Source organism: Balearica regulorum, chromosome 13 (genome assembly GCF_011004875.1).
Source record: "Balearica regulorum gibbericeps isolate bBalReg1 chromosome 13, bBalReg1.pri, whole genome shotgun sequence".
NCBI lineage: Eukaryota > Metazoa > Chordata > Aves > Gruiformes > Gruidae > Balearica > Balearica regulorum.
Window position 1 is genome coordinate 3,952,319 of NC_046196.1, and position 11,724 is coordinate 3,964,042.

The 11,724-nt window shown below is 41.5% G+C and overlaps 1 protein-coding gene across 3 annotated transcripts in view; it reads right to left on the bottom strand.

The window, feature by feature from the left end:
* The window catches only part of USP10 (ubiquitin specific peptidase 10), a 55,026-nt gene extending 45,947 nt beyond the window's left edge, over positions 1–9,079 (bottom strand). For 2 of the 3 annotated variants that reach the window (XM_075766014.1, XM_075766012.1), the window contains exon 1: positions 8,926–9,079. In XM_075766014.1, the coding sequence (XP_075622129.1) occupies positions 8,926–8,946 (21 nt within the window). In that variant the 5' untranslated portion in view covers positions 8,947–9,079. The remainder of the gene's footprint in view (positions 1–8,925) is intronic. The other variant, XM_075766013.1, reaches the window with a different exon arrangement.
* Between the last annotated feature and the right edge of the window lie 2,645 nt (positions 9,080–11,724).

Here is an 11,724-nt window from a genome sequence, read left to right on the forward strand (position 1 = left end):
GAGGATCTGGCACTGCCCATGACAGCAATTTCGTATTTTGAACTGGTATGCAAGTTAATGAAAACTGGGACACCACACATATGCCACCTCCTCCTAAGATAGTTTTAGAGCTTAAGCATCTGCAACAGTTTTGTGTAGATGCTAAGATAGCTGTTAAAACAGCAGATTAATAGACTGTTGCAACTAAAACACGGATAGTAAGCATATTAAACATCCACATTTTTAAATGGCAGCTTTAAACACTGGGTATGAATGTGGCAGTAAGTTTACTATATGACAATAACGCTGATGATTTAAAACTTATGTTTTATTTTTTAGGTAGCTCATTTCAAAAGAATAACACTGATAGTGGTGCTACTATATGTCTTTCTTTGTATAAAATCTTCTGTTAGCATTCAGATTTCTTTTGCACATACGAATGAACAGAATGCAAAACAGCACTCAAGATATTTCCCAACACATTTACAATATTGCAGATACTGAAATTCTCTTGCTTCCTGAATAAGAAAAAGGGACTAAGCCACAGTATACCCTGACATACTACTACTGATAAAGCCCACAATGCTCTGAGATCTGAGTACACAACTGATGATAGCTCATGTACGCCTCCATCCAGGGACGAGCTGGAGTCACCACTTCCTTGGCCTGCACACCCAGCCTGTACAAACGGAAAGATCGATACACGGCAGGGGAGACAAACACAACGCAGCACTGGCTCTTCAGCTCACTCACCGCAAGGACAGAGGCAGAAGCAGCCGCTGCCTGCAGTTTCCCTGCTCACACCCTCACCTCCACCAGCACGGCTGCAACTACAGCACCTTCCATCCTCACCCTCATCCACCTACAGTGCAAAGGAGAGGGAGCATTTTAGGGGACCCCACGTAAATACTAGCAAATTGCCATCTAACCTGCAATGCTGACAAAGTTGAGCAACAATGATGAAACCACACCCTCATATTTCAGCCTCTGTATTGTGAATTTATAATACCTTCCACTTTGAAACATCAACTTAGCTTTTGGAAGAACGTGCTTCTCATGTGGCTGTGCATTGCCTCCCTTGGTCCCAAATCCAATACAAAAAAAATTCTTGCAAATCATAAAAACATTCGGTAAACACTCATGCTATCGTTCAAAATGGCTGTTTTGCAAATAAGACAGAAAATACAAACTGAACTAAGTTTCAAATTAGTGATGTCTGCCATTATCAAATATTGCAACCTCTGGCTACTCAGTAAACACTCTGTATGCGCTGGACACTCACACTTGGAGCTGACCTTCAAAGACAATATAATGTAATATGCAGTTGTTCACTAATTACAAGCACTTTTTTTTTTTTAAAGCTGTCAAAACAAATAAATTTGAAGCACAAACACTTATACAAAATTTGGTATGAACCAAACAGCTATAAAGTACCTTTGCTCTTAGCTAAGCCCTAAGATTTTTGGCTAGAAAAAGGTGTGAAGAATTCAGACTAACTATAAAGTCATGCCACCATGAAAATATTGTACATACACATGCTATGTAGCTCAGCTCACAATCGAGCACTGCTTCTAAGAATGAGGGATCCCTCTAGCTCACTGCAACTTCCGATGGTGGTACCCACTGTTACTAGCAGCAGCACAAAGCAAAATAAAAAAAAATGTACATAACTGCCCTAATGCATCGTTCCAGGGGTGAACACTCATGAGAACTTGGAAAAAATCTCTATTTTAAGGACACAATTACACCAAAGCTCAAAACCATCACCGCCTTTACATGACAATCATTAGTACTAAGTGTAATACATGTCCATTGCCTTTAACCTCCCCAATTAAGGAAACACTGAGTATTTGGCAACATCCAAAACACAGCATGCCAGCATCTGGTATTTACAGTAGTTCAGTTTTACTCTGCAGCAAGGGTGACCACCACAATTCAGTATTGTGTTTGAACAAAGGTAAAGTTCAAAAGATTGAGAAAGTAAACTTGTTGACATGAGCAAACTCAACAGCTTTATTTCTTCTGCTCTGGAAGTTGACTACTGTTCTTTGACACTTTTATGATTCTGCTGCACTTACATTTTCTGTCACTTGCAGTGCCAGGATGATAATTTTATGTATCTCATTCTTGCTTGTTACGAAAGCACATCAACAGCATAAACCCTTTTCTTGTTGTCTTAAATTTTGTTAGGGGGCTTTCACTGTCTGTGATTCGTTGAAGCTTAAACTTCTTGTTAAGGGGCAATAGCATATCGTCACAGCCTTTAGCTGAGAAGAAAATGAGTATTGGGAATTACCTAAATAAGTTGTCTTTGACTTTTTTCCAACTTTATATCAACTAACTACAGTGCTCCACAGACATTTTCAAACAGTGGCAGCCTTGGGTTTGTATCCCAAAGGCAGCAGAGGAACAGAAAGTGAGGTTTTCCACACTTTAGGGATATTACAGCACTATTTCTTTCTTACTTTGGTAACAGCTAGCTATTATTAGAGACTATATGATTTAATGGATAGACTGAAGTAGAGTGGAACTCTAGAGAACTTGATTTTTCTTGCAATCCAGCTGTAACTTGTGCTGACAATGACTCTTTCTCTCTCTCTGCTGTATTTCCCTCTCCTTTTATCATACCTACTCATATTTAAAACGACAAGACCATCCCATATTATTTATTTAATCAATTCCTCTCCTAAGTAACATGGTCCAAAAACATTATTTGAATACAATTAATCTAATTGCCTGTTGCTACCATTAAACCAAGCAACTGAACTTTTTCCATTTCCCTCTTCGTCCATCCTAATGCTTGCAGCAAGAATCAAAAGGATTATCAATATCTTGCCTCTATCTCCTTTCTTTTCCCCGTCAGAGTCATTTCTTTAACTCTTACTTTGTAAAATAGGTTAGCTTTGAATTCACTTCCCTTTTTAAAACTTACACTCAGCCTGTTCAAACAAGAGCCATGTGCAACAGAAACTCTGCTTCACCAGACAACCAAGAGTGAGAATATCTGCAGTTTGATACCACATACAGTATCTGAAGTCTTGGTACGTTCACACAACGAAAGTCAGCACATCTAAAGTCACTCTTGTCATCCAATACCTGGTAACCCTGCCTCCATTTTAGGAGTTTTCTATGCTAATAACAAGTGATCTTCAACCAAGTTAAAACATCTATGTATATTTTTGCAATACAGGCTGAAAAGCAAATTATACACGTGCTCCTGCTGAGATAGGTATGTGCATATAGCAAAGCTGTCAAGTTCTCATGAAAATGAGAACACTACCACGATGCTGTAAGAATCACTATTGGTAACATATTGCTACACTACCTATAAAGGAATCCCACTCCAACAAGACAAAACATTTTCATGACAAAAGCCTTCAGTTCTTTGCATGAATGATATACAACTTCTGTATTTGAAGTAAGTCCATTGTTAGCCTGCAGCGTTCACGAGGAAAAATGAGGCAGGAAATCTGTGAATCACTACAGCAGGCTCTAAATGTTGTATGAAAAAACAAGCCCACTGCAATGAGGGAATACAGCACTGCTATTTCTGCTAGGATGTTCAGTTTAGTTCAAACAAAACAAAGAGAGTAAAGTCTTTCATACACAGAATTCTTTGAAAAAAGCCTGGTTTCTTGTATGTTTTTTTAAATGCTTCTTTTCACACAACCTTTAGAGATACGTTCTTCTTTACAGTTTCTTACAGAGAGGGCATTTTTCTCTTCCACCTCAAAGCTGAACCCGAATCAAGGGGTTTACTTTTTTAACAAAGTAAAAAAGTTACAGAACCCTTAAGTGATTTTCCAGTTTGTGTTAACATTACATTCAATGGAAGCTGATCCATATCCCTTTTCTTTCCTACTATAATTCCAATGCAAATAACATACAATGCTTCTCTTAAAACTTCCATACATGGTAGGAATTCACATACAAGACTATAAGCAGCAGAATTCCCAAAATCACTCTTGCACACTTCTTTCAGTTTGTACGGCACTGACATTTGTGACTATCATAGGATCTCAAGAAAATCTTTCTTAATTTGATGATAAACACGTTTTTTCATAAGGTATATGATTTAAATATGCTGTGATTTAAGCTACCTCCTGCTTAACTGCAGGTAAAGAAAAACAGACATTGTAGCATGCACTAAAGATCAATAAATCTTACGCTGTTAAACAAGGAGGAAAAGTTCTCACATTTATTTAAAGTATCAAAACCACCTGCAATTAAATTAGGTATTAGAGAGTCAAATACAAAATGAACAAGACTAATGTACTTCAAAGTTTTAGTCTATTAGAGTGTTAATGAATATATTAGCATGAGTGCTAATCTAGCAAAATCCTTTAAAGTGTTTTAAAAATAATTCACACAGCACCATTATTGGGAATACTTAAAACACAGTCTTAAACGCACATGATACCATCTCATAAAATAAAAATAGGGTAGAGAGTCCCAATTTTAAAATATCATATCAGACTATTCCATTATGGAGTTTTCGTGTGCGTACACACACTTCCACACTTTTTTTCACCACGAAGCATAACCCTTTGTTCCATAATCCCCAGTTGTATGTTTAATGATCACACGTAAAACACTTCCATCAAAAAGAAAAACCGCAGTTCCAGCATGTTTAATTCTTTGGAAATGAACATCTACACTGCTGAAATGGCATTACAGCGACAAATGACTATAATCCAATGGCGCACGGCCAGCAACTTCTATTACAACAGATTTGGCTGTTTTGTACGACACAGCATGTCGCACATGTATCACTAAACAGAAATGACACTGCTTAGTTTACCTATAAACAAAATCCCACTTAACTTTACAAGTATTTTAATAGCTACATGAATGGAAAAAGCAGTGTGTCTAAGCAACTGCCTACAAAAATTGAATTTATTAATAGGTAAATGGTTGGATCCATTCTAAAAAGTCTCCGAATTAGTGCTATAGTCTAGAATGCACAGAATAAATAGCAGTGTTTCACAAAAACTGCGAGTTTCATTCTATTATTTGCATGCTGCCATACAGTTCCAAATCTAAGTTCTATGTCAGTTTTCCCAGACTTCCTTTTTTTAAGTTAACCAACCCACATTCACCCACTGTACTCTGCGTGGATTCACCATTCACATTTTAGAAAGGCAAATGATACCTTCTGGCTACTTAAAACTCACAGCTTCCCTGCAGCCTGAATTCCCGAGACTACGGAAGCCTAGAACTACTACTCGCTCCATACACAAAAGCTCTAGCAAAAGGACCAATCCAGCCCCTTCTGAGCAATGAAAGTGGGACTTAAAAAAAAAAAAAGGGGGAGGGGGGGGTGACACAACACAAATCCACCTTCTTCACCCCTTTAAGACACAGAACAGCAACTGAGCAGGACAGGGGAGAAGCAGCAGCTACAGCAAAACGATGCACTCAAATACCTCTCTCCAAATCCACCCACTGGCAGCCCTTGCCCAGAGCCACCTTTCATTTCCTGTTCAGGGTGCCCCTCAGTTTTGAGTGTTTCTCAGGAACCTGACAGCCAGAATCTGCATTGCCCTCTCTCCAAACGCTTCTTTCTGCCTGTAAGGATACTGTAACATTAGACACATCTGCACAGATGCAAGCAAGCTAGCACAAGAAATTTATCCAGCTGCATAACAACCATTTTTTTTAAGATTATTTTTGAGACAGATCGATTTCCCAATCAAGGTCACCCACAAACATCAGGCAATACACTGCACAGACAGCACAGAACAAATATCTACAGACTGCTGGTTTTTTGGTTTTTCTTCCTCCAGAAACAGCACTGGCTTAAGGGAACATCAAACTATACCCTGCCAGGGAGCAACACTCCAAGCCAGCCATAAAAGAGGTAGTTTGCAGTGCAGTATTATTTCAGGGAGTCGGATTGCATGCCATGTTCTGAGTTCCAGTTATTCTGGTTGCCAGGCCAGACACAGGCTTGGGTGAGGATGAGCAGCTTATGAGCTGGTTCAGCTTTTTCTGAACACAAACTCTACTGGTTTTCACTTCAGCTGGGTTTTAGGGTAATACTGTACATTTTAAATGGCACTGAGTTAATTTGACACCACAGTACTAGTGAAAGAACAAAACAAGCATAAATGATTCATTCTGCTATGGTATCCTTTCTTCTGCTTAATTTGTTTTCACAAGATTTATAAGTGATGCGTTCATATTAATTCTTTCTATGAAAAACCATAGGAAAAGTGGTTAGAACAACTGTTTATACAGTTCCTACAGAGTATTACTCTTTCCAAACAGGGAAATAGTTTTTAAAATGTCTTTTCTTTTTTTTAAAGATTTTTTAGATGACCCTGATGACAAATGGTTTCAACTATATCCAGTGCTAAACCAGCTCAACATCTGTAGTGTCATACAAAATCTGTAGTGATACAACAGGTTTACTTCTAGCTCACCTTAATAAAAAATATTACAGATTTTGAATATACTCAGAACACGCCCAGAAAACTGACAGCAACACTTAAATATCTCATTAAATGATTATGAAATAATAACATGGAATACAGAGGTACAAACGACCAGCAATATCTAAACTGTGCTCCCATATACTCATGCGCTTGCTGACTAGTTAGCCGGCCACCCAAAATTAATCCCCCTTTGAAAACAGACGATATGGTCATGTTTCGTGATTCATTTGTTAGAGTGTGCAAACTGACTGATGAAGTATTTCTGCCCACTATTACATGAATCCATTAACTGGCAGAAATCTGACTATGCATTTTGGCTATTAGAAGAGCATGACTATCTTAAAGACTCTTTTTTTCCTGTGTGACAAAAAAATGTTTCAGTTACGGTACACTCAAATTACAGATGCATGAAAAAACTAAGCACTTTTGCCTAGGACTGCATTATGACACGAACATAATGACTAAATAATGTTATTTAGTCTTGTAGTCAGACTAGACAACTTTTATCAAAACTCTGTAATTTTAATTAAGCAAACACCTGCATGTAAAACTGCATCCCTGAACTTATTTTCAGGTTCTCTGTCAAAAAGTCCAAAACATTGTTACCTCACTATAGCACTGTATTGCTCTAGAATGTGTATTCACATAAATCCCAGAGAGCATTTAAATAAACTGTTTACATTGGGGGGGGGGGGGGGGGGGATATCAAAACAGAAAAATAGGCTGTGTTTAATGACACGAACAAAGCATTAACTGAAAGGTATCTTAGAGATTTGCTTCCAAAATATATATAAATTTAAGCAGCAATCCTCACAAGATCTAAATATCTACCTTTCCCTATGCAGGGAGTTGATTTAAAATTGTCTATGTACAAGCTATTACTAAAGATGAATTTACAGTCTAGTTTTAATTACAGTGATGCAGTGCTTTATCATAAACTAAATCATCATCTGAACTTGTTTGTTTTAAGGTACACCAACTTCAGTACACAAAAATGTCCCTAATTCTTCTAAATCAAGAAAAAAGCTGCAATGTAAACCCTACTCTTAAAACCAACCACACACACTGCTGTTTAGTACTGAGGGGAGGGGAAAGCAGTGAGTAAAACAGCTTCCAAGTTGGACACTGAATGCTTTGATATACATGCATTCTAACTATCATTCATTAGGGTTGTAAAAAAATGCCCGAACCTAAGTGAGTTTCCTCGACTCTGAAAGAAAAGTTGAAGGATACAAAATTTTAAAACAATTTTAAATTTGAAACAAACTCCAGAAGCTGCAACCACCCTCAGAACACCCAATGTTAACAAAACCATGTCCCTCTTTCTCTCAAACATAAATAAATCAAGCTGGACAAGACATGTCAGGATAATTTTCACCGATTACAAACTTTTCTTTATGGAAAAATCATTGTCAGTGCCACTAATACACAACTTTCTTACACGTGTACCTTAACCACCCTCAGAAAAAAACCCCCACAGAATTCAGAATAAAGCATCACCTTGTGTAAAAAAGTTTTAAGAAAGATACTTTCCACCACAAAACCCACAGTTTTTTATCAAAATTATCTTTAACACGATCAAAGTTTTCTAAACTTTATTATTTGCTAAAAAAAAAAGTTGCATGAAGTCTTGCAAATAAACACCTCAGTGCTACCGCACACATGGCCTGACATTTTTGCTTTAAAGCTTTTTTGAGAGAAAAACCTTACAGGCAAGAAATAGTGAGGTTAACTCATTCAATCCTTTGCTCTAAGCACACACTAGATTAGACCAGGAATCGAGCCTTTAAGTTCCAGTGAAAAGCTACCACGATTGCAGTTTGGATTTTTTTTTTTTTTTTTTTTTTTTTTACTCCGTGCACAAATCTTCTGGCCGGTTTAGTTAGTGGGAGACAGGGAAACTGCACACGCATCCCCACACATAGTAATCTTGCAACACTCAGCCCTTTGCACCCCAATGCACTGAGGTTTATGGAGTGTTTGGGCGGGGGGAGGAAGGATTAGTTTACAAATCTCCTTATTCCCTTCTCATTATAGAATCGCTTCTGTCTCTCTCCCCCTCCAAAAAAAAAAAAAAAAAAAAAAAAAGCCCAAGCTATCGAGTCTCTTCTAACCATCCTCTCTTTGCAATGCCTCAGACGGGGGTACAGCACCGACTTCGCCCCGCAAAGGACTCCCGCAGGCCGCCTCCTCCTCCTCCTCCCCTCGCTCCTTCCCCCCGGCCAAGGCGCGGTGACACCGGCCCGGCGAGGGGGCGAACCCCTGCACGCTGGGCCCCTCTGCGGGGCAGTGCCGCCGCCAGGAGTGCTGGAGGCCACCGTCCCGACCGGCAGTGAAGCCCTTCCACCGCCCTGAGGAGATTCAATGAAGCTGCAGAATCACCCTGGGCCTAGTCCCGGCCACCACGCTCCCCCCCTCGGCGAGCCGCGCCGCGGGGCCCGGCCGCCCCTCGGAGCCCGTCAGGGGCCCCCGCAACACCCCGGGCCAGCAGCACGGGGGCGGCCAGTACCTGGGCGCTGTTCACGGCCATCGCGCCCCGCGTCCGTAGGGAGCTCGGCGTCTCCCAAGCGCCTCACGCTGCTGCCCCCGCTGCCGCCATCTTCTCTCTCGCACGCACCAGCCGGGCGGGCAGGCGGCACGCACTGCGCCTGCGCACAGCGCCGCCGGGGAGGGGCGGGACAGGGCCGGAGCGCCTCTGCGCCTGCGTGCGGGCCGGGCGGCGGCGGGCGGTGGTGGCGCAGGCGCAGTGGCGGCCGAGCAGGTGGCGGGGCGGCACTGAGGCAAGGGGCCTGGCGGCGGGCGTTGCGGGGCGGGGCGGATGCTCAGGTCCCCCCCTCCGTGGGGCCGCCTCCCTGAGGGGGGACCTGAGCAGCCCAAGGCGGGGGGAGGAGGGCGAGGCTGCCAAAAAACTTCGCTTTCAGCCCCCAGGCATCGTCTGGGGCGGGGGAGCTGCCGTGAGGCGGGGCGGCCATGAGGCCGCCGTGAGGCGGGCTGAGGCTGAGGAGAGCCTGCCGTCTCCAGAGTCAGTGGCGGGAGCTTGGTCCCATGCTGCGGGAGCTGCAGGCGTTGGCCCAGCTGAGTAACCGGGGCAAGGTAGCATGGCCGGCCCGGTGCTACCGGAGTAAGGTAGTGCCGTCCAGAAGAAATGCAGCTGAAAAAAGGCAAATGGGCAGCCTCCCCAAGGAATTAATGGTGGGTTCACCGCGAAGGTCTGTAAAAGGCCGTGTGCCAAGGGTTGCTTCGGCAGGTGAGAGGTGGGCCATGTGCTGGTACGGCAAAGCCATCCCACATCTGTCCCAAATAACAAGAGTGGGAATGGGTTCAGAGTTTGTATCTGGAAAAAAATTGAGTGACTAAGCCAATCTCATGATTTTGAGAGGATTGAGTCATAACTGAATACTGAAACCCCCAGGCAAGAATCCATTAAATTAATCGCTAATTTAGTCCATATTTTTTTCCTTAAACAAACTACCGAATCCTGCAAAAGTCTACTTCAGTTGGGGAGTAAGTGGTAGAAAAAGCTTAACATTACTATGAAAGTTGAAGAGAAGAAAAGGAAATGAAGAACTTTGTGTCTTTGGCTGTTTGGAGAGGAGCTTCACAGAAAGTGGAAAGAAGATCCATGCATCTCTCTCTGATAAGGACATTTCCCTTTCATTTTATGAAGTGCAACACTTAATGTGTGCTCATGACAGTAAATGATTTTCTGTATCAGCTCCTGTCCTTTTCAGCTGACACACCCTGCTGCCGCTCCCTTTTGTTTCTAGCAAGTGTAGCTCTTCTGTCGCAAGGCAGAGACCTAGCAGGCTGTTTAATATTAAAAGAGAGGAACAAAAAAGGGGAGACAAATGTACAGGCTTTTTGCATACGGCATTTCAAACATCTGAAACCCCCTCTCCCCTCGGGAGTCTAATTTACAAGGTAAATAATGGAGTGAAAACCCTTACATAGCTCATCAGGTTGAAGGCAAAATTCCCTTCTGCCGACAATACTGCCTAAGTAAACTGTTTTTGCTAGAAAGGCTGCCCCTTCAAATGGCTGAAAATACAAATGAGCACAGTGCCTCCCGCCTGAAAACTAGTTATATCAAATGTAATACTGTTAAAAGCCATAGCTGATGGTGAAAACTGACGTGGGCAAAGAGGATGTCGCTATCTCATAGTTTAGCAATGTTTAAAACACCTTCAGTTTTATCCTGTGTTCACACAGTTTCATTGTAAAGTCTGTTAACATTTTACCACAATATTTTGTAATAATGTATGGTTTGTAATAGTATGCTTTGAAGAAACTTACCTGCTGGAAAGTTTCCACCTCAGTTCTTACCATTCATTTTTTCTGTTGTTAGTGGTCTGTTATTGCATTACTGCTTACTCCATTGCACAACTCAGTTTTCTTCTATCCTTTGTGCCAGCGGCCATGAATTACAGCTCCCAAACAACATGTTGCTTTTCCGACTTCAAAACAGTGGTGCTATATTTTTCTTTCTTTATATCCACGTTCTTAAGATTCACAGAGTAACGTAATGTTCCTAACAGCATGGTACTGACTTAATTATTTTGTGATCAACAACAAATAAGGTCCATGGCCATGGAAGTAAGAAAGGATCATCTGACATTGGCTAGTGAGCTGGATAAACTCCCAAGTTAGCTGCCTCCCAGTAACTACTCTAATTGTTCTTATCCTACTATAAATGCAAAGTCCTTGGGAATGGCTCACCCTTCCATACCATACTCCTCATGATTTCACTAGATCATAAGACCTGTGCTCATGACAGTGTCCACGAGGTGAAGCGACTGGTGGGACCCACACCCCTGTTCTCTTAGGGGCAGAGGGGAATACTTTCCTGTGGTGTTGCAAGAACTGGTTTTTCACTGCGGAAGGTTTATTGCTGTCCACGTAAAACTTCCTCCTAGCCAAGAGCTTTGGGAGCTCTGGAGACTTTTTTACAGAACATCCCAATAGTTTCTAGGTACAATAAGGGCTTTGCTGCTGTTCCAGTCATTCTGGTAATGAGATTCAACTGGGAAGGAAAAAAAAACCGGTAAGTACTACACTGTGTTTTAGTGTTTCATTCCAAAGATGCATTAATGCAAATTTGACTTCAAACTCTGTATTCCTAAATTTGCTGAAAATTTGTAACAAGTGCTTTTAATTTGTTGATGTAAGGAACTTAAGCATGGACTAGTTCAAGTTAACCTGAAACAAATTTGAAGTCTGGACAAGCCTTTAGTAGATCGTGTGGATGCTTGACTCGATATGTTCTGTGTTGCAATTAACTATGCAGACCTTTTAGCTGAGTTATTGTGAC